Raw genomic sequence first — 27,577 nt, forward strand, 5'->3', positions numbered from 1 at the left:
GAGAGGCACTACAGAAACATGTGCCTTAGGAATCACAAAGGGAACAAGCTTGAGTATGTGATACCTGGTAGGCAACAAAATGAAAGAGCAACCTTTCAGGTACAGACAAAGCCAAATCATTCTGGCCTGTGCTTCCACAGCTTTTATTGTTCCCATCGAAGCGCGGCGAGCATCGCTGCAAGGAGCACGAGCGAGGTCAGAGCCCACGTCAGGATAAGCTGGGCACCCCAGGGAAGCACAGGCAAGGCAGCTGGGAGCAGGGAATCTGTACTGACATGCTAACAAATTATTTGCAGTAGGCTGTAGCATCCTGGGAGCCAAGGGGAAGGGAAATCTCAGCTGATGCTCCTGTTTGACCAAACAGAGCCGGTGTCTGACTTGTTTCCATATTGAGGCATGGGTGAATCAAGGCCAGGTTATTAAAATTTATATCCTTTCAGTCCTATGAGCTGCTAGGTCCTATTCATTTTTCATTTAAATAATTTTTAAATTATTGTCACAAGCTAGAACAAATCTAAAAAGAAGAAAAATAGCTAAAATAATTCTTTTAAAAGAGAATAATTAAATCTGGAAGCTCTAGAATTTCACTGTTTCTGTTCAGCATCCACTATCAAAATTATCATTCATGCAGGTTGTTAATTACAAAATATCTCTACAAAATTTACAATAAATTTTTCGTTTATTAAATTTAAAGTCTCAGCTTTTGCATCATGCTGTGTTGTGCTAGCCATATTTATATTCTAATTAAGCTTGAAGTTTTTTTGTGACTTTCAGTAAGCAATCCATGTAATCTGAATTTTGTAAAAAGTGTCAGGAGGCATATCCTGAGTCATATTCATGCATATACTGGATACAGTGTTTTATGTATCCTCAGAGATATGAAACATGGCAAACTTGATTTCCCCTGAGGCAAATTTTCCCATGCCACTTAGGCAGATTAAATGAATGAAACATAAAAAGCTTAAACAAAGTCTTGACTTGTCTGAATCAAGGATCATTTTGCCATTTTCTCCAACAGAGCCAGAATTCATCCCTGATTCATGCTGGGACCTTCACCTAACAATCTGATCTCCACCCATCTCCCTGTTGAAGCTGCTTCTCAAACCAGGCCACAGTCATACCCACAGCAGTTCTGAAATACTCTCACAAAAATCCTCAATCTGCAGTTGGGCACCTCCAGCAAGGAGTTCATGGAATGGCCACTTTTCCCCTCAGCTAACACAGTGGCCATAAGGAAAAGACCTTGGCCAGAGTGTGTTTACTGTCAATCCCTTTGCATATCTGCATAGCCCTAAAGTCAGCATGTGACCTGAGAGAATCTGAGCTCTCCAGCCCAGAGCAATCCAAGTACTTTTGACCTATGAGATAAGCAGTAGGTGTATCTATCTGATCAGAAACTGTTCTCACTGGACATACATGGAAGCAATGGCAGCCAGGCAGAGACAACCCCATGGAATGAGCTGAGAGCAGCTGCTGAAGTGCACATCTGTCCAGGAAAACGTGCCTAGCTGCCCTCAGTGCAGGTACATGTACAACCTGTCATTTTGCAATTAAATACTTGAGCAGCCAGAATCAGTGCCCAATTCTCATTTAGGAATTCCACCACTGATAAAAATGACAGCATATTTATTTCAGTAGGATTTTGTCTGTACACACATTCAAAGATTACATGCAAAACATGTGATTATAACCAGGAAATATAATCTCTTTTTTGCTTTTAGAAATGCTTTCTCAGTCCCTCTATCAATGCAATAGTCAGACAAATGACCTATTCAATATTAGTGACTGATCCTGACTTTACAACTCACAAAAAACTAACTATGTGGAAAAATAATTTGTGCTGAAAATCTGAATGCCAAAGCTCTCCAACAATTCTCCTCTGAAGCACTACAAAACTTAAGTAAAAAGATACAATTGAAGCACTTACTGCACTAAGATGAGCATCAAATCTCTTCTGTTCCCATAGGTACTGCAGTTCCTGTCTTATGTTCTCAAAGTTTTACTATACTGCTCACGGAAAGAAAATACTGATCTAGAGAGACTGAGGAAAAAATCTATTCTTGTGCCCATTCTTTGAGAGAGGATTAAACACCATATCTTCATGCTTTCAGCAAGAAATGTACTTGCAATATACTTGCACAACGACTGCCTAAAATATGCAAGTCCAAATATTTACTAGGCTTTGAAATTTCAGATGGAAATTTTAGTACACATTTAAATCTGTATTTCTGAAGTTTGAATGTTGATAATTTAAATATTTTTAAAAAGACAAAATACTTAGAATTATAAGATTTAATAAGAAGAAATTGAATACTGATTTTCAGATTTAAACCTGCAGCTCTTCATATGAATTGCAATTTTTGTAATGTTGCTGACATTGAAACTTACACCCTATTCTTCCCTAGAATATTCAGTAACTAGCTATTTACATTTTAAAACATAAACCCAATTAAATGCCTGTCAAAAAGCTAATTACGTAATACGTATTAATAGCCTGGTTATACTCTTTTTCTAAGATATGCAATTAGTATCTGATTATTTAATTTCATATTTCATAGTTGTTATGTCATTAGGAAAAAGGTAAATTTTTCAGCAAAACCCAACACAATGTCAGTGAATGAGACAGGTATTTGTGAGTCCCATTCTCTGTTTCCAGGGGGAGAAGTGCCTAGCTGTACTGCAAAACAAACGGACATGCTATTAACAGCAACTGGATATTAAAATCTGCAATGTCTTCAAAACTTATTATGTCACCTGGTATTTTGAATGTAGTGATTATAAATTTAAGGACAAACTGATCTGAGCTTAGAGTGAGCATGACATTATCTGAGAAAGCTAACTGCATCATGAAGGATTGATTCTACACAGAAAAATTGTTTTCTTAGAACATTATGAAACAATAGGGTTTTATTTTTAATAAAAGCAGATTCATTTGATAACTGCAGAATTTTTCAATATTCTAAATTTAAATCAGCTTAAATTGATGGGAAGATTGTGGGAGTGTCACTGCCATGTTCCAATTTCTACTGATAACATCTTAAGACCATATCTTTGAAATAAGATTTTCACTGATATTTCACAGGAGCAACTCTACACATATAGGATGGTGGGGGAAAAGTAATTAAATTAACAGTTCTTAAATTATGTTTCACAAAGTCACATGTGGAACATCACAGTAATTCTGACAACCTTAACGTGACTTAAGCTTATGTGACTGAGATGATGTCACTCTGCAGAAAAAGATGTCACTCTGCAGAAAGCTGTCCATCTTTAAAATGCCACCTCACTATCATCAATAAAATGACTCAGCAAAAGGATATTTTTGTGGGTTGACTCACCCCACAAAATCTCTGTGAGTCAGTACCATGGAGAAAGGGAAACAGGAAGCTCCCACTCTTTTACTGGGTGTTTTTCTGAGGACACCAGATACACTGGTTTCTCTTTGATCAAGGATGCAATCAAGAAACTGAAGACCACAGATTAAATGTGAGATTCAAAATAGGAGGTTTTGTGCTTATGCCCAAAACTGGCATTGCCAGCCTGACCCACTGGTACTCTCCCCCTGGAGACACCAAAACTCTAAATGCCACCCTGAAACATCTTACCTGAGATCTATCCTTGCACACACCCAGACTTCCCCCAGGCTGAGTAGAGAGCTACCTACCCCATCCATGCCACACTGCACAACAACTAACATCCTTCTGTGAGAGACAACCTCACACAGCCAGGCCCCTCTCAAATGCAGCTACATCTGCTCTTTGAGGGAGGCACTGCTGAAGGAAGCAGTAACAGAGAGTTGCTGTGTAATGTTGGTATTCCAATGAAATCATCAATATGGCCAACATGTATCAGATAACACAAAGTTCATACAGAGAGAGAAAAAAAGGAAAAGAAATATGAAGTAATCAATGGTAGGCATTTAGAAAAATCAAGTTCCTGCACAGATGGAGATAGCTCTCTCTAGACCTGAGGCAGGGAAATTTTCAGATGTAGCATGTTGATTTAAGTATTTCTTTTGGGCTAGTTCATGTGTGGATCTGTGTGGCAAAAACAGGAACCTCCATATCCCACTACAAGAAGCTAACAAAATCAGCCATTTCCAGTCTCAGGAAAGGGATATCACATACACAACAGAAACTAATTTTCATTATAACTATGACTTAGGGGCTCATACAACTCAATACAAGAGTTTAAGTACAGTAGAAACCAAAGCTTGGGATACACTCCACAAACAGAAATACAACTGACTCATTAGACCAGTATCTAAACAGTTCTCATAATTTCTCACTTTATTCTACATGGTCAAGTTAGGTGGTTTCTGCAGTGGATATCAGTAAATATGTATCCAACCTCTGACACTCCAGAATACTTTTGTTCAGCTGAAGATGTGGCTAGGCAACTACATGAGGATTGTAATGCAAATGTAGAAGCCTTTATAAGTACTAAATCAGCAGTCCTGCTTGCAATTGCATATTTGAAAGCTTAAAAGACTTATCTAAAGTCACACATGCATATGCACAGGACTTGACCACAGATCACCAAAAACCAGCAAACCCGTTCCACCATCATCTGTTTCTGGACACTGCTGTGAGAGAAAACAATATTTCTTTTTTTAAAATAAATGACAATATTCTACTCTCTTGTCTCTTTGCATCCCTGCTCAAATCAATACGTTTACACATTGGAATTACATTTCGGTACTCTCAGAAGAAAGTGACAACATAAAGTACAGAAAAATCATCCCTCACCTTCTAGATCTTCCTTTTCAAAATGTGTCTTGAGAATGGAGCGAGTTCCACCTCTGTCCACAACAGCCTCTTCATCATTTCTCTACAAAACAGAAAAAAAGACAAATAAGCTACTTTTCATTTGGAAACTATTGGCAAGATTGTACAGTGCTATAAAACAAAGATGTTTTTAATATTTCAACTTTTTCAACTCAAGAACAAAAAGGGGTATAAGAATTTAATTTTACTTATTAAATCTATTTGTTTTGCATCAGTTTTTACTGAGGTATGATTACAGCTAACTTTGACATGCAAAACTTCTGGTAAAACCTGAAAGATGATGAGTAAACACTGGTTACTGGAAACCAAGAAAAACATGAGCCAATAGGACAATGAAAGAGGTGAGAGAAGAAAAGTCTCATCAAGGCAGCTTTATTCTCACGCACCTTAAGGAAGGGGTATCACATGTATTTTTGTCTTTAGATCAGGATCTTGAGCTACATGCACAATTCCCTAACTATTTCTACTAAGATTCCTTATACTTCAGCAAAGCTAGACAATAACACTCAGTGACAATATGGTAAGAAATAAAACTAACACCATGAAATCAACTGACTTCGCTTACTGGTGAATTGCAAAGTCTTTGCTTTGCTTTACAAACACCAAGCTGAATTTAGAATGAAGCAGGCAGCATATACTAATAGCAGAAAACAGAAAAGCTATTCTTCCTCAGGAACATATATTTCATGTTTAATTTTAACCTATATTCATACATGCATTTAAACTGTACTCTCTACTGCACTGTAAACGTAGTACGTGATTAATAAGTGTATTGTAGTCAGGCCAGGTAAGGTAAAGAAATCAGTGATTTTGTCATTTCTGACATGAAGGAAAAAAACCCAACTCATTTGCCTGAACAGAAAAATATTTTGGGGGTTCAGCAACAAGACACTAGATGCTGTGCTAAAATGAGTATCTGGTTCACTACGAGTTTGACATCACTTGTGAAAAAGCCAGCTACTAAATACAGTCTGTATTTCACAACATGAAATATTAATTTCCATTAAATTATTATGAAAAATGATGCATTATACAAAAGTAACAATTAATATATTTACTTGTCATTACTAGAGGGGTTTCAGCAAGTGATATTAGAACTAGAACTACTTGATTTCTATACATAAAATTGGTATCTTAATGCAAGTCTGAAGCAAGGGGATTTAAATACCAGTGTTGCATGATAAATACACATCTATTTATATAATGCAATGGAATATAATGAGAAATGAAAGTCTTTGAGCACCTCTCCTTAAATATCAGATGCCCCAGGCAAAAAGATTCACTTATATAGCTGGATGTGGTACATTCTGGATGTGAGTTTTTGTTTCATGCTCCTTTCTTTTTTAAAAATAGCTGTCATGCTGTAGCTATCTTACATAGAAAAATCCTACAAATGTGTCAGCACCAAGCATCTGGGCTGTTAAAGAAAGAAAGACCAAGTGTTAAAATGTCTTTATTAGAGCTTTCCCATAGATAATAGTACATAACTAAAATATGACAATAAGAAATGGGCTTCTATTGAAACTGTTTTGTCTTTTAATAATTTAGAATTAGATAATAACCCATTAAGATGTACCAGGAAAGTATAACTTTGCACAAACCATTTGATCATTTTACTGAAATGAATCCATTATTTTAAAGCAGTTAGACATAACAATGCCATGCCTCTGGGTGAGTGATTAGGCAGGATGTCAAAGTCCAAGTATTAGAGCCATATCATAAATAATGCTATTCTAGCATACGACATTCACATCAGAAAGGAAGCAATGTTAGGGAGAATTTACAGTGGGGAAAATAATAAATTGCTGGGCAGTTTAAAGCCTTTACTGATTATCCAAGTAAATTAAATACAAATTAATTCATTAATATTTATCAAAATATGCTCATACACTTTGACTTCTCCTTTCCCATGTGTTCAATTTTCAGCTTCTGGCAGACTTTTACTTCTCTGCCTCCTCTTCCTGTAATGTCACAGCAAGTCTCAGCCTTGCCTCATTCTCAGAAGTGGGTTTATTCCATTAATATTACAGAAAAAAACAGCTTAATTGGGAGTGCTGTGTTGTTAGCAATTCACTTGTCAAACTCTGAGCAAAGTCCAATTAAACAGGCCTGGCACTGAACATGCTGACTTCCCAGGGAGCAGCATAAGAGCCACCTCACATTTACCAGTACAAGAGTTGTACTGCATTTACTCTAGAAGTAATTTCTGACCCTGAACTGCTCCCTTGGAAGAGGGGAGAGGTGAGACAAAGGTTCACTTGCAGTTTCGTGCTTAAACTCATTGGGCAGTGAGGTCTATTGCAATACAAATAAAAACAGATCCCACTCCACTTTCCTCTGGATTAATAGAGACTGGAAACCTAATTTCAATTAGTAAGGCTTCTTTATTAGAATTTCAGGAAAACTACAAACTTATTATTTTTAAGTGTTGCAATAAATGAGTTTGAAACTGAAAGTATAGGCAAGACTAACCATAATATAGTCATGGAAGAAAGAATTCATGCCAACCAAACTCCAGACTAGCATCCTCAAAGCCATGAATCTTGGGCCAATCTGCATCTTGGCCCATCAATTTTAGAAGGCTCAGAATAAGGCAGGAAAACTAAAACCTCTTCATTGCCATGCCACATTCATCTCAAAATTCTACCACTTCTTCCTTCTACACCATTTGAAGATGACGAAGGTACAAAATTTTACATAGGGCACAAATCTGCAAGGACTGAGTAGTGAAACCACACAGACATACAGCAGCAGTCTGCAAACAAATGTGTGGACACACTGACCATGTGCAAGTCCTTGGAACTGTCCATTACTGCAATGAGTTGCTTGCTGAGTCCAGTGAACACTGTGGTCTACTGCTTAAAGCATGGAAGAGGGATCCAGGAAGTCCCCGAGCGCTAATCCTGGATCTGCCACTGACTCGCTGTGTGGCCTTGGAAAAGTCACTTAATCTCTGTGCCTCAGCTTCCCCATCTGTAAAATAGGGACAATAATACTTACTCATCTACCTTCCTCACTGGGCTGCTCTGTGCCAAAATAAATTTTCACACAGCATTTCAGAGCTGTAAGGCACTACAGAAGTGCCAAGTCGTTCAATTTAAGAAATTTTACCCATGTGAATAGATAATGATAGGAAATAAGAAATTGACAAAAAAAACATGAAGGCATAAACTTTCTCTTTTTTTACATCAAGCCAATGTATATTAATACCTTGCAATAATTTTACATTGCACAACTCCAACAAAAATATATAAGAATAAATGTAGGGGTTTTTTTTCTGACAGCCTAATTTAAGAGCAACGCTGGAGAAGCCAGTGGAATTGTATTTCAGTAAAGGTATAATCAGAGTGTATTAAACTTTTAATAAAAAATATAACATTTTTTCACTCTCATTTTCATAATATTTGTTAATATCTTATGGTTTTACATAGTCATCACACAATAGTTAATCTAAAATTTATTTCCCTACAGTAATAAAATACCAGCAAACACACAGTAGAAGAAATAATGTATCTGATATAAAAGAGCAAGAAAAAACCAAAGCTTTTTACATGGAAACCACAAGATCCTTAGAGGCTAGGGCCCAGCAACCCTACTCAGTCCATAATTTTTTTCATGTCTTACATTTTCCAAATGAATGCTGGAATGACCTTCAACATGCAGCAGCAGCATATTTCACAGAAAATGTCTATTTAATGAAAGTCTTATAAAAACTTTCATTAAAGTATATTTGTCTCTACATACTAGAAGTTCAAACACAGTGGCAAGTAGAGAAAAGCAGACAATAGAGTCATCTTCTGCATGTTTTACATTGCTACCACATTGCACTGAAAATATGCATTTGAAGTTGAACAAAATAAAAGGAAATAAACCACCTTCAAAGACATTACTTTTTGGCAAGTAATCACAAAGGAAGAGGGTCACCATGAGTCTTGGAGTATGGATTTTCAACCCTTAGATAAACAACCTGCTTATCAGAGGATAAAGTTGTTGCCAGGAATTTTAAGTGTATTGGTTAGAAAGAATAAAAAGGCCCATGACTCAGTAACGAAAACCAACTGCCTTAAGTGCCCTTTCCACCTATGTATGAATAAAGCTCAGCATCCAGGATATTCCAATATAAAAATGACCTTCTGGAAAACTTCCCGAAGTGACCCTCTTTAGCTATGATACAGCCCTAACTACAATTCATAACAGGTTGCAAAGAGGTTGGTCCTCAATTTGCCACCTTCCAAAACTGTGCACTGCCCTTCCACACCTCAGAAGAACTTAGTTGATGAAAAAATACACTTTGAGAAAAAATGAGAAGCATCATTTTATGACAGATGTTTTTGCGCCTTTTTACTTACTGTCTATGCTTTCATCACATTGTAGATGACTGGGTGGAGAGAAAAAGGAAATTAACTACTTTCAAAGGTGGATCTGTACAAAGGCACATGACAAACCTCTTTAAATATGTATGTGCTAACGTAGACACACACTCTTGTAGAACTTCAGTACATTTGCAGATGATGGAATTAGGACATATTCCACATCTTTTGGATCACAACAAGGTAGGCTGAAGTCCAGATGACAATCTTTGAAGTTATCTATACAGGTATTATATGTATTTACTTCAAGAGGAAAATCAATATATTCTCTTAAAAGAACAATTGCATACATCATAAAAACAACTTGGATACTGAGCAAACATTTACTAAAGATCATCTGTGTTGATCACTACAGCAAATGAAATATTAGCATAACAATAAATATACATTAAGAAACAGGAAAATAGGACAGCAAGGAAGTATTAAATACTTGCAAAGAGTGTGTCTCACTTCTTTCCCTTGGTAGGTTCAGTGATCCACCAGTATGACATCTGTACCTAATATATTTTGAGTAGACAAATCAAAATGGATAACAGAGAAATTTTTATTTTACATGGAAAACTACAAAAAAATTTTTGATCCTTCTTTTTATCTACTTTTTTTCATACTTGGCTACTTTTATTTTCTATCCTGGTTATTTGTTCAGTGTTTTCAATAAACTGGAAGACTGTTTCCCTTTGAAATACAATGCAAAAACCAACTACAAAGAGTATTAATATTATACTTTTTTTTCACAGTTTTTAAGACTCTCAGTCAAATCCTGTCCCTTTTAAATTACATTCTTAATATACTCACAGAATAAATCATATCAACATAACCTAAAGAACCTTTCTTCCAGCATCTTTCTTTCTGTGAAATATATAACAGAGCAGAAGCCATTTTGATTTTTCAGACACTAGAAATTAGGCATATGACACACCTGCTGACTCATAAGGAAAATAATCATGGTATTAATTGCTTCTCCATATAAGCCCCTTATTGATGATTAGACAACCTACATAATTCTGAAATGCCATCTGAAACTCAGGAACGCCTGTCAGCATAAACCATGAAATACTGCCTTCCCATAAACAACAGAAAGCTGAAATGTTGTGCTGATTTTGGCTGGGGTAGAGTTAACTTTCTGCACAGCAGCTGGTAGGGGGCTGTGTTTTGGATTGTGCTGAGCACAGGTTGATAATCCAGAGATGTTTTGTTATTGCTGAGCAGGGCTTGCTCTGAGCCAGGGCCCTTTCTGCCCCTCGTACGGCCGCACTGGAGAGGGGCTGGGGGTGCCTGGGAGACACAGCTGGGACAGGGGACCCCAGCTGACCAAAGGGACATTCCAGACCATGTGACATCATGCTCAGCATAGAACGTGGGGGAAAAAGAGGAAAGGGGGAGGACATCTGGAGTGCTGGCGTTTTTCTTCCCAAGTCACCATGACCTGTGATGGGGCCCTGCTCTCCTGGAGATGGCTGAACACCTGCCTGCCCACGGGAAGCAGGGAGTGAATTCCTTGTTTTGTTTTGCTTGTCTGGGTGGCTTTTTCTTTTGCTATTAAACTGTATCTCAATCCATGAGTTCTCTCACTTTTACCCTTCTGGTTTTCTCCCTCATCTCACTGGTGTGGGAGTGAACAAGCAGCTGCGTGGGGCTTGGCTGCTGGCTGGGGTTTAACCATGACAAACATACAATTATTTCATTTATTTTATATTATCAATAACTGCATATGCTTAAAAGATGGAACCCTAACATGTTCATTTCAGTTTATACCTATTATCATACAGTTAGTGGTATAAACCTTGTGTATTTACATCTCCAGTGGCCTGTAATGAAATACTAAATATTTCTGCAGATACCACACACACAATTATCGTCTCAGTTCCAACATTACTGTTTTGTGTTATATTCATTTTACAGAATCATTACACAGTATTTGTATTTTTAAGGTCATTTTGGTTGAGTTCAGCTTAACATTTCATAAAGATGGCATTACTAAAGATATGGAAAACGAAGTTACTTGAACTCAAGAGCTACCAAGTGCATACTGGAAATATTTTGCAAAGATAATTAGCCTAAATGGCTAAAAAGCTGTTGCACACAGATGCCTGCCTCCCTGTTGCAGGAGGAAAATCACTGGTGACTGCCATGTTCAATCTTGTCCTTTAAAATGTCCTTGAGCAAACAGGCTCACACAAAACGGATTTAATGCACAATGTGTATGCCCACAATTTAGGTGCTATAATTCTTTTCTCTTTCTGAAGACAAGCACACAGGGTTTAAAAAAAACAACCTTTTTAATATTATCACGTTTAATTGCTTATATTATATATAACCATATATAGCAATCTTCTGGGGTGGAAAATACAGTGAATTTTATCTTTCAGATGAAATATAATTGCTTTTCCATTCCACTAGCTACATTATATCATCCTTTTCCTCTCTATCTACCTATCAAAGAAGACCCATCAAAACACATTTATAATGCAACAAGGTCTGTTCTATAAGGTCTGAAGGATCATTTTTTTAAGTGTCCCTTTAACGGCACTGCTTTTCTGGCAGCTTTCTGTAATAATCACTACTGGTTAACATAAAGCACAGCTTTCCTTTTAGCCAGCTCTTCTCCACATAGTTCAGGCTATGCAACAAAGTAAGAAGCAATTAGTTTTCATCCCAGATTTGCATCTTCCCCAGGGCTGCATGTCATATGCATAAAAGCATCCTTCTCTGTCTTCTTTTTTTCCTCTTTTCTATTTTTATAGCAAAACCCAAGATAATGTTTAGCATGACTCAATAATGAAATGTCATGTTCTGCAATGCTGCTAAAAATTGCACTAATCAGCACTGGCTTCAAAGAACTGATTTGATACTGGCCTGAGACTGAACACATATTTAATGTTATAATGCAATTTCTGCAACATATAAGCTTAGAGAATCATTTCAGACATTAACTCTAAGCACAAAATATTGCTATAAATAAAACAAAACACACGCAGAAAATAAACCAAAGCAGTTTTACACAGAATTAAATCTCGGTAATACTTGTAATTCCTGTGTTCATCTGCATTAAAGCATCCTGTACTTGTTATATATCATTATGAACAATAGAACAGCTATAAACTGACACATAAATATTTCCTTCATATTTGATATGGAATCTTCTTTTTTTAGAAAAGCCATTTTAGATAGAAACAATACATTCCTTCCATTTGCAAGGCAAACATGATACACTCTTTTATCTATTCTCCATAGACCTATCCAATTGAAGACAACATTTCTATTTGAAAAGATTAAACAAAAAATCGAGGCAAAATAGGAGCTTAGCTTGTTGCAACGGCCAGGTGCCCCACTTTGTCTGCCTAACACAGCGGGGTGGGGGAGTGGGGACAATTGCAACAGAACATGGACAAAAAAACTTCCCCACTTAAAACACTTGATAAACCTGTTAGAGCAGTGGGTATAATAATAGAATAATGAACTGCTAAATCCTTTCTGGCTTCTGGTAATTGTTTTAAAGCACGCACAATTAATTGCAGCTGCTTACCATGCTTTGTATGTCTTGGAATAAATTTATCAGGACTGCCCAAGTGATGCAAACACCTTAAAAAACCCAAACAAGGCACTTAGGTTACTGTGTTTCCTTGAATATTTTCAGTCATGTTCAGAGTCTCAAAACTTCTTCCTTTCCTTCCACCCTATCACTTCTGCCAGATCTGCAAGCTAATCTTTATTCAACTGCTAGTTTCAGCCAGATGTCTGAATAAATAAAAGACAGTATTCCTTGCTGCTATGTAGATGTAAAAGTAGGGTAATACCTTTATGACTGAGATTTTATTCCTTTTACTTCGTATTTTTTACTACACTGTGAAATACTTAGAAGTTCTAGAGAGGAAAAACAGCGTAGATGGTTGTTTTGTCCTCTGTGGTTATTGTTTCAATTTCTTGCGTCATTCTGATGCGGTGCCATTAGCTGAAATCCTCTTTTCTCACTTCATAGCAATGGCTACATCAACTACTACTGAGAAGTCTAACAGCAAGAAGATGGATGTGAAGTCTTTATCCAAAGCCTAAATGAGATTTAATTTTAGGTTGTCTGGCCTCTCTCTTGTCCCAGTGACAGGTGAGGACAGACCCAGCATAACAGCCCTATTTAGGTGTAGTTAGAAGCAGAACATGCAGACTTTATCCCACTATGCAATAGGATTTTAGCTGCCTGGCAGCAAAGGGGAAAGAAAATATGTCATTGCTAGTTTCTTAATCAGCAGTAAGATGTATTTGATTTTAAGTTGGATACGCTTCCCAGCTTAAGGGGTCTCCTTTCAGGCTCAGAAATTATGACATGTTTTCAGATTTCTTCACCTCAAAATAGGGTCAGGGAGAGGAATCATAGAAGACAGTCTTCTTGAAGCAACTACTCATGTGGAAATAGCAAGTGCAAAGAAGAAAAAGGGTCATGACCAACTTTTCAGAACACATTTTGGCAACAACTACAACACAGGAGACAGGAGTTTTTGTCTTCCTTTACAGCCAGCCACAAAAATTATGTTGTTTGGCCACTGCATCTTTTAGATGCAAATATATGCCAACCACATTTCAAAACCACCTTTTTTGATATTATAAGCCAGCAAGATCAATAATAAACTAAATCACTCTCTCAGAAACACCAATATAATGTTCAGCAATTCTTCTGTTTCTCAAACCACTTTCAATTGTATTTGACAAACACTTCCTTCCAACACAATACAAATACAATTAATATGAAGGCAGCAGGAAGGTTTCTCATGCTGACCTCCCACAGAAGTATGCCAACACTAGTGATATTGTTTCCCTTCTAGCAGTGGAGGTAGCCTGGCTGAACCAAATCTAACTGAAGTGTTAAAAATAGTGTGGCCATTTTGTCATTCATTTTCAGGAAAAAATTAACATCCAATACTATAAAATTTCCTGTTACAAGCCCAAAGATCAAATCAGATTCCTCGTGATTCTTCAGAGCTGACTTCTATATGAGCTATTTGTGCTCCAGAAGAGAAAAGAAGATTGTGTTTGGTTTGTTTGGCTTTTTTTAAACTGAAATCGGTAAATAGTTTCCTTGAATAAAACTGAAAGATCTTCCTAATCAAATTGAACTGTAGGGTTTAGTCTAAAGATTTCCCAAGTCATCTATATTTTCAGGGAGTAACTTCAGCAGAAAATCTAGAACTGATGACCCAGTGTTTCTGCTCTCCAAAGATTTAGGTTGATCTATATGATTTTGTTCTCATGAGTAAATTTTTTATCAAGGCAACTGTAATTTATGTGACTGAAAAGCACAAATTTGTACCACTGAGAATTGTTCTGCTGCATGCAAATGAACAGCTACCACCATGGAAATGAAGAGACCTTTTGCACTGTTAATACAGTCAGAGCATAAGGAGAAACTTTTCATCTCATAGTTAGACAATGATATTATGATTATCTTTGCTCTCCCTCTTTAGCTGTCGCAGATCATCAGTAAGCCATGGTGACCAGGAAGGGTAATCCTAGAGAAAAGAGTTAGGAGCCCCTTGTTCACAAGATGATAAAAAATAATTAAATCCTCCAAGCCACTTACAATACTATCAGCTATCTGAAAGCTCAGGTGGTCTTTTCTTAATTCACACAGGCATTAAGAAAAGCAGGAAACAGTACAGAAGTAGTGAGGACAGGGAAGGGAGAGGCAGAAAAGAAATAAGTGAGCTAATGAAATTGATAATGTATTCTGAGAAATAACAGGACAAATGAACAGATTTCAAATGCCAAGTCACTTGTGCATCCTTTCTCCCTTGGCAATGAAACACTGCACTGTAAGGAAAATTTTCATACTGAAGACTCATTCAAAATATATTGGGAAAATGATCATGACAGTGGATTAGATAAGAAGGGATTTATATAGCTTACAACTTTAGACAGCACAACATAAATAGTCAGGAATTTGAAACGTGCTGCCAAAGAATCAAAGATAAATATGAATTAAAGTAGTAGTTGAACTGGTCTTCCTGCCTCTCAGATACAAGAATTAAACTTGTACACATTGCCCACCTGTTGTAATCTGTAAGCTTTAAAATCATCACTTCCATGTGATGGACAACAACATCTGGTTGTCCTACACTAGTCTAGACACTTGAAAATAAAAACAAGCTAAAAGTTAAAAACACCTTATATAACTTCAACAGTGTGCTTCATATTGAAATTATAGAATGTAACTTTTGGAAAGGAAAAGGGGCAAGTATTACTATAGAGTAGAAAGTAGGTATGAACATGGCAGTACATCTTCTGTCAGTGCTTCTACATGAAAATGTTTTATTTTTAGAAAAGACTATTATTTTCATTTTAAATTTTCTCATAATGCTACTTAATTGACAGACTCCTCTGCAAATGTAGAAAACAGCAAGGAAGGACACAACAATGTCCATCAGACAGAGCTTTGAAGGGTACTTATCTAAATGACCCCAGTGGTCAGTACTTAAGGAAAACAGCAGAAATTGCTAGATATAAAGTCTTACTGGCACATCACAGGTAATGAAATTTTTGAGTTACATATCATTGCTTCTATCTCAGTGTACTGCTCTAAAGTGAAAACAGTTACAAGCACGATGACAAAAAATAATATCCAACACATATCCTTCATACCCTTCCTTGTCAAGATAACACTGTCTCCTATCATTAAAGCATGGACTCTTTTGTGGTGAACACAAAAAGAAAATTCTTCTAATTTAAACATGCCACAAGCTATTTGGATCAATCTTTGATTTATTACAAGTTGTACCAGGCTTATCATATAATCATTGAGGTTGTAGAAGACCTTCAACATCATCAAGTCCAACTTTGACCTAATACCACCATAGGCACTTAACTATACACAAAGCTCTTGAACACTCACTCATTTTTAGAACACTTCCAAGAACAGTGACTCCACTACTTCTCTGTGGAGTCTGTTTCAGTGTTAAACAATCTTTCAGGCTTAGTGTAACAGGCACTTCCTCTTCAAGCCCATTAAAAATTATTATTAAAAATTAATAATAACCTGCTGATCTATATTTACTCATACAAGCGTTCTTCCTCAGACCTGCAAGTTCTTCCTATTTTTACTTTGACTAGCATTGTTATTTAATAAGTATGTATATGAATATGTGGAGAAATAAAAACGTTTATGGGCTCCATTGATATACATGCTGCAAATACAGGCATGATGTGCTTGTCAAAAAATTACTTAATTTATAAAGCAATAATCATATCACTTAAAGGAGGTCTAACAGCTTACAGGAATACAAACAACAAATAGCCATGAGTTAAGGGTACTTAGCAACCTAAGTGTAATAAGATGAACACAACTAGCACATCTGCCAAGTCACTAACAGGTGACTATTCACTTTATATAGACTGCAGAAAGAGTTTTGATGAGGATCTTCGAAGATTGGGTGCTGTAAAAGAAAGTTCACTAATGACTATAACATGAATAGCAATTGGGAAATCAAAATTGATACTATACTGCCAGTAGAGCTAACACAAGATTCAACCTCATGGTAAAATCTCTCTCTTGGAAGGGAAAGGACAAGGCCATTTAAAAAGCTGTTAAAAGAAAGACAAGATGTATTGTATTTGTATTTGAGTAAATGAGTAAATAGACCTTAAATAGCAAGTGATGTAGGCAGAGTGATAAGCAAAGATGATATTAACACCAGTAATCAAGTGAAGGAAAGCTGTAAGTATTAACGTCAGGCAGACAGATGAGATCATAACAGTCACAGTGCTGAGGTGAGCCAGACCTCAATCTGATTTATGGCTACATGACCAAACAGGAACTGTCAGATTTCAGAGCCACATAGAGCAAAAAGAGCACATCAGGAAAGAAAAGGAAAGAAAATTCAAGATTATTTCTGACATGATTACATTCAGGTGATCACTGAAGACCAAGCAAATTTTCTGTGCTAAGCAGGGTTTAACTAGACTGGGGGAAGACTATTAAAAAAAAAAAAAAGCAGTGGTGCCTTCATAAAGGTTATGCTCATGGCTAAATTATCTGAAGTAAGGTGTGGAGGAGGATGCAAAGCTGAGGATGAATTCCTGAGAGATCTAAACATACACCTACATAAAGAAAGAGAAGGGGGAGAGGAAGACCCACCCAATAAAAAACTGAGTCTGTAAAGAGAAACAATCAACAAGGACAAAATGACAAATGTCTAAGAACAACAAAATTTAGTGAAGACTATAACATAGCATCACAGAGAGATGACAGATGGAGTGGAGGAGAATAAAGGATTAGACTGGAATTCCTCCAGGAAGAAGTCAAGTGGAACATTAGTGACATAAATTTCAGTGCAAAAGACAGAAACCAGAAGTAAGCAGTTCTAGAAAGGCATTAGAAGTCGAGAAGTTAAGACAAGTGTACAAAGCATATGAATAGGGAGAGTAGGGAGTGGGAGCAGATGAAGAAGGTCAAGGGTTAGGACATAAATCTGGTGAATTTAAACTTCTGGAGTAGAGGGTTGGCTTGTGCTGAGTTCTTTTTTTTAATATGAAGAGACTCAGACATACTTCTTGTGAAAGGGAAAGAATACAAAGAGAGAAGCAAAAATTTTTAAAAAGTCAGAATATGGAAAGGAACCAGAAAAAGTTAATTGGAGCAGGTTCAAAGACTACAAAACAAAAAATTCTGTTTCAGGAAACAAAAAAAAAGCTTGAATTTTTAGTTTGTTAGTTTTAAGAAATTCACATGGAAAGATGGGGTAATAGATGAACTAAATGGAGGGCTGTATGACTAATAAAAAATACAGAACAGGCAAAACTGCAAGCAAAAATATTCATAACAGATGACAGAAATCCCAGAGATTAAGAAATACGGAAAGTCAGCAGAATCAAAAGATTTTTACCAGAGATAGTCAGCAGTATCTTTGAGGCATTGCAGATGGCATTAGGAACTGAGAAAATGGATACTGGGAGTCAGCCAGGACCATGAATGTTAGAAGGGTTTGGAACTGTATGAGAAGAACAAAAAATAGTGCCTAAAGGGAACTGATAAGCTGATAGAAGAAAGTAAAGAGGAATAAAGGAAATCGAGATCATCAAGATCAATAAAACAGAAGTTTTACGAAGTCTCATTCCAAGAGAGAGAGAATAAAAATCTTTTTAAAGTTCCAGTAGTCACTACAGAAAAGGAACTTGGATAACACAGTGCAGGGAAAAGACCAACTCAAGCATGAGGCTGATTTGGCATGGTATATAGCTCAAATGAGAAACAGTACTAGGGCAGCTACAGAGCTGGATGGCTATCCATATGGAGACTGAAAGGTGAGAAATTATGAATGGAAGAAAGTTGGAAGTCAAAGTCAGAGAGAGATGGGAACAGGTGTAGTTGTATGCATATACACCATAAAAATATTAGAAAGAGAGGCAGAAGGAAATCCTATTGCTATATAAATAAATTAGAAATAGGAGCAGGAAGAATTCAGAACAGCACAGAAGTACCTAATTCTTTGACCCAAATTCAAAGCAGATAATGTTTTAGGTAACAATCTCCACAAAAAGGCCAAGAGATGAGGCAGTGTTAATAAATAAGGGAAAAATCTGTGGGCTAGAGGGAATGGCAGGAGGTAGAAAGAAAACCTCTAGATTCTTTGAGATCAGTAACATTCTAGAAACATCAAGAAAATTAAAACAATACCAAATAATAGAGGAGATAAAGAGTTTTGCACTCAAAGAAACAAGGGAGTTACAGGAATTTCACAAGCTGAACAAGAGGCAGATGTAATTTAAGAGAGGAAGGGAAGGACATTACACCAAAATGTAATCCAGACATAGGTTGATATGAGATCATGAAAAGCATCAGAAAACACAGAGATAAATTGGCACCAACAAAGTAATCAAAAATCTCAAGAGAAAGGAAACAGCACCATATTAATTGTTGCTCTTTCACATACCCTGAAACTTCTGTTATCTGAAGCTGTTACACATATACTCTCTGACATACATTACTTGTTTTAACGAACAACATGGTGATTTCAAATGCTAGTTGATAAGGATGCTTTGCTGTGACATAGTTATACTAGAAAGATTTAATCCCCTGAAGCTTATACAGCATGCCAAGTCCATATAAGCAGTACTGGTCAAAGCATTTCATACTTGTACACTCTGTAACAACACTAAAAGTTCATGCCACGCTAATAAATCTTTTGTAATGTGGAAGTGGACTAATCTGAGTCCTATTCTCACTGGAATTTTAATCACATTTATGGATCATTTGCCAGAATTGTATAGTGATTGGGAGTAAATAGTATCACTGGTTCTTATGCATCCTTGGACATACAGATGTCTGGGTTCTTGCAGAGGAATGTTAAAGGTTTTCTTAAGGAGATTTCTCTGTTATTTTAAGCGTATTTCTTCTTTCCAAGCTGAACATCACAGCTTGTGTGATACATAACTTTACCAATGATTAAGTTCAAGTAGACTTTTGAAGGCAAAGGACTGTAAACAGAATAAGGCCAGCTAATGTACTTTAAACCAGACATATCCCAGAAAGTTGCACAGGACTTTTGGTCCCCAAATAAGGGTGTAATCAGATCTGCTAAATAGCATACACAGATTTCAGCTAACACATAAAATAGGAGTTGACTCATCTACAAAGAAAAAGAAAAGGAAAAAAAGTTAATTGAAAACCATTCCTCTGCTGTGACTCTGATATGCTATTATAGTCACAAGTATGCACACTTGAAAAACAAAGAAGCACCCACACTTAGAAATGGAAATACAGAATCATTTTATTTTCTTTGAAAAATTAATTTTCTAGGATAATTTCATCTGCTGATATAAAGATGCCAGAATACAAGACTCTAGGAAGTAGGTTTGTAACCCATCAGGATTACAAATCCATTTTCAAGTGGTAGAATTCTCAGTGGATGAAAACATAACACACAAAGACATTATTCTTCAAAAGGTGTATGAAATCCTACATTAGCTTGCACCTTGCACAACTCCTATGTAGTCAATGGGAGCTAGATGAGAGTCCAGATAAAAATTATCTTGAAATACAGCATTGCCACGGACTGCAACAGCACACTTTAAACTGTGCATATCACAAGAGCTTTGCTCTGCTTAGAATGAGCATATTTTAAACTGGCACAGTGCAGAGAAAAATTCTGTGAGAGATGAGAAGCAACAACAGGAACCCAGAAGAACAGAAGGATGTCTTCCTTGAATCTTTGTCTATCCTTCAAACAAAGAAGGCCCAAACCTTTTATAAGACCACTAAAGACTGAAATGGCTTCTCCCTGTACATTCTACATTTAAACTGAAGTACTTTTTGTAGAGGAATAAAAGAAGATAACCAAAAAAGGCAAATGTCCCCACTTCTCCTTTTAGCAGTGAATTTGACTTGCAAGGGCACTCTGGGAGCTTGATCATCCAAACTCACAAGCACTGGAACATCAAATTTAGCTTAACTATCACTCTATCTATGCCCATTTACTATTTATCTGCTAAAAAGAGTACTGGGGGGAGAGGACGGGATTAGCAAGAGAGTACTAATTAATTACTAAGTAATAGATGAGAAATTCTCCTTTTCAACAGCAAAGGATCAAGTCAATAAATCTTGTGCATAGTTCTATTAATAGATACTGCTATGATTTTCTTGAAAATTTTATTTATGGTTATTCTCATTCTTGTTGATTTTCCATCATCCTGAATCACAAAAGTAATGCTTATGGCAAATTATGAAAAAATATAAGCAACAATGTGATGGCGTTTTTAATCGGTCAATGAGAAAAAATGAAATTCTATGTAATATTATTACCTTGTATTTGATGTGTCTTGTATTAAACATTTTCTGAATATTCCTACTTGCTCAGTTTCCTTCTTACTCTTATGCTGGTTTATATTTCTAGCCAGCCTAGAAGCAGTATCAAATTTGCATATCCTTCCAACAGAATACATTTTAGTCAACAAAAGTCTGCTTATAATCCCAAATTCTACAGGTGAAACACTTTATATGGTGTGTAACATCTTATTTGAAATCTCCCTTCATACCTTTGAACTGGAAACCTGCTGTTCTCTGAGAAGCGTGGTGGTGTTCCCCTAGATGAGTGTATGTGCCTGTCCCAAATGGCAGACTGCAAACCAAGAGAGGAAGATCTTTGGTGATGGACGTGCTGGGAAGGCAGGAACATCCATTATGGGAACAGCATTGGCTCCAAGGCTTAACCAATTTACTTTACAGGATCCCTGCTGCCCAGCTCTGTAAGGAAGAAGCTGCCAAAAGTGTCCAAAGCAAAAGAGCCTAAATCTTGTTTACTATGACTTAAATAAACAGAATAAGAGATTTTTCAGTTCTCTGGGAAGAGAAAGATCTCATTCTTTACATTCCTAAATTAAATTAGAGAACTATAGGTGTGCATAGTGTAGCCAAGCAAAGACAGGAAAATTAAATGGAAATTAAAGTAGAAATTGATAATGACACTTCTATGAACATGAAAGGAAGCCCATGAGGGAAATAAAGTCTAAGTAATTACCAGCAAAATTTGTTTATAGCTGATGATACAGACATTACTTAAAATGTATATTTAATTCTTGTCTCTGCAATTGCAAATGATACTAAAAAGGAAACTACTTAACAGTTCTTATCTCTTGAAGGAGGCAAGAAAAGGACTCAGAGCATGTCTCACTTCTGTGCTGAGGTTTCTGTTGCTGTAGATGTTCAGGACACAAGGCAGTGCTAGTAACTACTTTTGACAGCACAAATTACATCTTTCCCTGACATCCATGGCAAATATGCGTGTTTGCATTAGAAGTTAAATGGCTGAGAAATTTCAGCACATCTGCACCCTAGAAACTAGAAAATCACTCAGGAAAGAGGAGGAGGGGAGCAGAAGGCAGACTGGGCAATAACAAAACCCAGTGAGTCACTGTGAGACATTCACTGAGCAGCAATGAGAAATTCACTCATGACTACGTGCAGAAGGACTGGTGACAGAACACTGAGATCCAGCAGAGGATCCAGTCTGCCGAAGGCAACAAAGAAACCAAGTTCCCAGAGAAAGTTCAGCTCCTTCTGGAAGACAAGAACGCCAACACAGCTTTCCATTTCCATATGGTTCACGTTTCATATGTCAGGTAAACTTCACTGGCATTATCCAGCCACTGCCATTAAATCCCGTGCCCAGGTAATTGAAAATATCTTATTTTTGACATGTATTAGTACAACCACCTCAACTGATAGTCTAAAGATAAGATCAAGTCACAGTTATCAGACACTGAGCTTCATCCTTAGTAGTCCTCACAGAGCTAGGCCTACGCTTGTCATGTGGAATCTAAGCTCCCAGCAATATCTTCAGCAGCACATAAAACCCAATAAAAAAATCACTGTATTATTATCACTGCTATGAAATTATCATTTTGTGGTTTTCGTATGTATTAGATTTTTCTATTGATCATTCAGTGAACTCCATTACAAATGTTACCTGGAAGACAACACTGAGGTAACACCAATCATCCTCAACTTTCTTATAAACTAGACGTTGTCTGACCTTAAATTACAAGTTCTGATGTGCACAACCACTGCTTAAGACACACATATTTGTATGGAGTCTCAAATTCTTTATTCACCAAAACAGACTAGAAAAGTTAGAAAACAATGGGAAAGAAAACAGGGAAAGAGAAGGACTGCTATTTTTCAAGTTTAAAGTATTTCAGATAACCTTAGCAGGAAAAAAGAACATTAACATTTAAATATCCTTTTAAAATGAACTAAAATGTGACATCAGCTGGTATAACTGACCTACATGGTTACCTCTCAGACAGAAACTCACCTGAAGTGTAGTTCATCCCCTCGTATCATAAACTTGCTCTCCACCACACCAAGTCCTATCTCCAAAACAGAACTACACATCTATATGGTCTTGCATAACTGGAACTCCCCTAATCAGTATAAGGACAAGGTATTTCTCTCCCTTTCCACTTGCAGGATTCAGACATAAATATGACACTGCCTTTCCCAGAAAGTTCTAATCACAGGATTGGGACATAAAACTGATACTGCTTTGGCTAGAATACTTTTAATTGCGTTAAATGTGGATACAAACCATATGGGTATGATTCCTTGCATGGATTTTAATGACTCTGCGTGCCTGCATAAAATCTTTAATAAAGAAAATTTAAACAAGTGAACTCATTATGCTAGCAGGAGAGAAACGGATGGATCTTAAATCACTGAAGGCTCCTATATAAATTTTTGTTTCATTTAAGCAGCCTGGGGGAACAGAGGGAAGCTATTATAAAAATGAGAAAAATTTTCTATACCTCAACACTCCCTCATGTTCCTCAATTCCTTTTTTTTACATCATTCAATATACCACGCTGAATATTTTTTATCAGTTAATGGCTGCTTGAGAACATTTGAGAACTCTGAGTTTACTCTGATTTTCAAGCAAAACTAGAAAATAACAAATTATTTTTGTCAAGTTGACTTAAACCACAATTCTTGAATCCCTCTAGGTCACATTTCATTTAGTTTACCTTTTTTGAGTTTTTTGATTAGTGATATCATACTAGTTAATATCCTTTTATTCAGTTGCTTTGAAGTTTGCTCAGCTCAAAATATTAGTCTAGCCTTTCCCTTCAGGATTTAGTCCCTACTTATGTCAATTAGTATTGGGGGGTGTAGATTCCACATAAGACATTTCAAAACAACAGGAGGTTTCATTACTAAAATGACTGCTATGAATGAAGCAAAGCTATTTTCAAAGTTTCCTTCCCCACCAGATTACCAATTATAATTTCCTGTGCATTCAGTACTCATTTTTCAAGGATTTCTGTGCAAATTTTCTGTAATTAATTGACTAGTTAACAGACAATCCAAGATTCCTTACCAGATAATGTGATTCTGTTCCTCTGCTGAGCCCTGTTGAGACATAACTGGAGAGCTCTGAGCAGGTCTGGATTCCCTTCTTACATGAGTGAAATGGACATAATGAAGTAAGCCCAGTAAAGGAACACAAAGGTCATCAAAGGAGAGGCTGAGAGCACTGGGACTGTTTCAGCCTGAAAAGAGAAGGCTCAGAGGTGTTTTATCACAATATACAACTCCCTCACTGGGGGCAATGTAGAGAAGACCTAGCCCGACTCTTGGTGCTGCCCAGTGACAGGGTAAGAGCAAATGGATACAAATGAAATATTAGAAGTATCACTTCAACATAAGAAAAAACCTGGTGCCCTTAATAATAAGGGAATAGCAGCTTTTTGCCACCTTATCACCAGTCACATCTTGTGGTCTCCTTATTGGTACATACATTGTTTAAATGACCCAGAAAAGTGATTTTAGGGTCACACTGAGAACAGTATGGCAAGCACTGTGGAGTTTACGCTGTGTGAGCTGTAGTTAATATTGAGTTTATTAATGAAGCAATCTATACAAATTTACCAGAACTATGGATCAGCTTCTACTTAAAAGAAATTATACTGACAGCAAAGCCACTGGCTGCTGTAGTGTAACAGCACTCATGCTAATGGGGTTCTTCCATTAATAACATTTATTGAAAATTTAAGTAAGGCAAAACAAATATGGTCCTGCAAGGAAACAAGAAATAACTTTAATAAGTCATAGTCTTTAGGAGGCTCATTATGGGATGGGAGGGTGAAAAGAGAGGCACAGGGTGGAGAAAGAGAGAGAGAGAATGAACTATGATAGTTTCTTCTCTCAAAAATGCCACTCTAAGTAATGCATATTCTCTTTTACTGCATTAATATGCTCGGCTTCCCTACTACTTCATCTTAGGTGGTTCCACCTCTACAGGAATTTTTGGGAACTAAATATGACTCTATTCTAATTTTTTTAACATATTACCATAGTATAATTTGGTATTATGATTATTATTATTTGATTTATTCACATTTTCAGACTGCATCTTAGCAAAAATTCCTTTGAATAATCTTTATTCAGAATGACCATGTGATGATATTCTTGGAACACTAAACAGATTGGAACATTCTTAGAACACTCCACTCATTGTGTAGCTATGTATTTTGTGACCATGCAGTTACCTATTTCATATTTATGCTATGTTACTTTATGTTTTACACCTTTCTTATATGCTTATAGTAAGCCTTCCCTAATTCTGGTCATTAGGCCCAATGACTTGAAACATTAATTAAAATACTGAGAAGAATTTGACCAGAGAAGAGGGTCATGTCTTAGGAAGGAGGCTTATGTACACCAAAAACACTTGAATTCTTTCAGCAAACTCTGAAAGTACTTTTTGCTTCTAATGTTTTGCAAATGTATGATCACAATCTCCCATTTGTTCCAGTGTTCTCTTTTCCTTAAAAACTGGTACTACAACCTACAGAAAAAGTCAGCACTGTGGAATCAGGACAGCAACCAGTAACAAGTAAAAGCACCACAACTGTCTATGTGCATGAGTAAGAGCATTCTTGTTTAAAGTTGGTAAATTACACAAATATTCGGCTTCTTGCCCAACTGTTCTTAAAATAGTGTTTCGCTGCGAGATCTTTATCAGAGAGTCCTGTAAATTGCAATGTTTTAAAGATAAGGAAACTCATACTCATGGATGCGTATTCGTTATGCTTAGTCAAGGGAAAAGAATTCTCTATTTAGAGAGATCCTTCCTTACACAGCATTCTTTAAATACTGACAGTACCAATCATCTTGAAGAGAAATGATACAGTTTTGAAGAAAGCACAAAAATGTCTTCCTGTTAAGTTGCTACTAACACAGTGCCCTGGATTCAATGACTGCTCTTGTGCAGCAAGAGAAAATATAAAATATCAGCAATCTTTCAAAATTTTCTTTTTTAGGAGGCTGGATGTGGGACTTAAACAAGTAAAAGAAGCAAAATAGTTTGTAATTTTAAGTTTTCAGATCACTTCAGTCCAATTCCATGTTCTCATGTGTCTAACTCAATCTTGCTGCAATTTCCTCTCTTACAAAACAGCTTTACTTTCTTAATATATTCTTCTGGGGTGTTACTCTCTAGCCCCTCCAAATGAACAAGGGCTTATGTCCTAATGGGACTATGTCCTTTGAGTGAAAAAACATATTCAAACTCACTTGCAATGGTCAGTTTCAGTGTTGCTTCAAAACAGAATGACCTAAGCACAAACTTCCTCAAGCAAACATTTTTCACCAATTCATTTTCCTCTGTAGATAGTTTCCATTGTCAAAAGGCTGCGAACGGATGTCTACTGCTCTACTGGAGATTATATCAATGATACATTCCAAAACCATCCACAGAATGCAGTTTGCAGAATTTGTGTAAGTGATGAGAGTCCAGGACAAGCACAACCTACTGCTGTAGCTTCCAGATGCAAAATTCCATGGAGATCTAATTATTTCAAATGAGCAAAGAAGCAACTTCAAAATGAAGCTAAGTCAAGATTGTAAATTGAATAAGGAAAACAAAGAAGCTGGGGAGGGTTGGTCCGATTAAAAGGTCTATAAATACTCTGCAAAGCACCAAAATACCATGAAATCAATACTTTCAGGAATTTCATTCCAATGCCAAGAAACAGAATGTACTCATTATGGCTAATACATCAAAATACTGAAAATAAATTCTAACAGATTAAAAGGATCTTGTAGCAAGAGAAAGGTATAGTTAAATCATGCCAAACTTAATCAAGCTTAAGAGCAGGGCAGTCTTTGCCCATTATTAAGAAGAATGTAAAATGAATAAAGTAGACTGTGAAACTGGAATTTATGGTCAGTACAAGTAACAATATTTTCTACAATTATGTTTTTAATTAAAAATTAAAAGACATTTTTACCATTGCTGTACAAACTTAAGTCTGATCTTCTGTTGCCTCCCACACACATACGGCTTCACCAAAATGTTATTAAATGAGGTGAAACCAGAATATAGTTCCAAATGCAAAATCAAATCCATGACTTACATGTTTACATTTCTAGGTGGATACATGAAAATATTTTTAAATCTTGATCACTTAATCCTGTGCTTTGTGGTCAGAAAATACCTCTCGCCCCTGCCAATCTGCTGTCCAGTTATACGTGAAAATTGCTGCTCCACAGGGTAAAGCAAGAGACAGAAAATTGCCACTACTTTCAGGCTTCAGCTCAGCTTTTAAAACACATGGTCAAACATGTTGCCATGGAAATGTTCTGCAAATATATGTAGAATTTCTTAAGATGGAGTCGAATATCCCTTTTTAAAATAAATTTCTCCTACAATTTTACATATAATTGCTCTATGATGTATTCAAGGGAATACATCAGCCATTACCTAACGTTTATAACACCTAAAGTGCTAACAGTATCTCCAAATCTCTTCTGTGTTCCATATATGAAATTAGGCCACTATCTTCCTATGTAAAATACCCATCTATCTGCTTTCTTTTATGTACTCTGACTTTCCTATACATCATCACAACACATTAGCAGATCCACAAGTATTACCCTTG

General features: G+C 36.5%; 1 protein-coding gene across 9 annotated transcripts in view; it reads right to left on the minus strand.

Annotated features, from left to right (window-relative positions):
- SLC4A10 (solute carrier family 4 member 10) overlaps positions 1-27,577 on the minus strand; it is a 166,229-nt gene that overhangs the window by 84,980 nt on the left and 53,672 nt on the right. For 6 of the 9 annotated variants that reach the window (XM_036386559.2, XM_036386558.2, XM_036386557.2 and 3 more), the window contains exon 2: positions 4,749-4,830. In XM_036386559.2, the coding sequence (XP_036242452.1) occupies positions 4,749-4,830 (82 nt within the window). Of the gene's footprint in view, positions 1-4,748; positions 4,831-7,570; positions 7,761-27,577 lie in introns of all 9 variants that reach the window. The other 3 variants (XM_054515406.1, XM_036386561.2, XM_036386560.2) reach the window with 1 other exon arrangement.

Source organism: Molothrus ater, chromosome 7, assembly GCF_012460135.2.
Source record: "Molothrus ater isolate BHLD 08-10-18 breed brown headed cowbird chromosome 7, BPBGC_Mater_1.1, whole genome shotgun sequence".
Lineage (NCBI taxonomy): Eukaryota > Metazoa > Chordata > Aves > Passeriformes > Icteridae > Molothrus > Molothrus ater.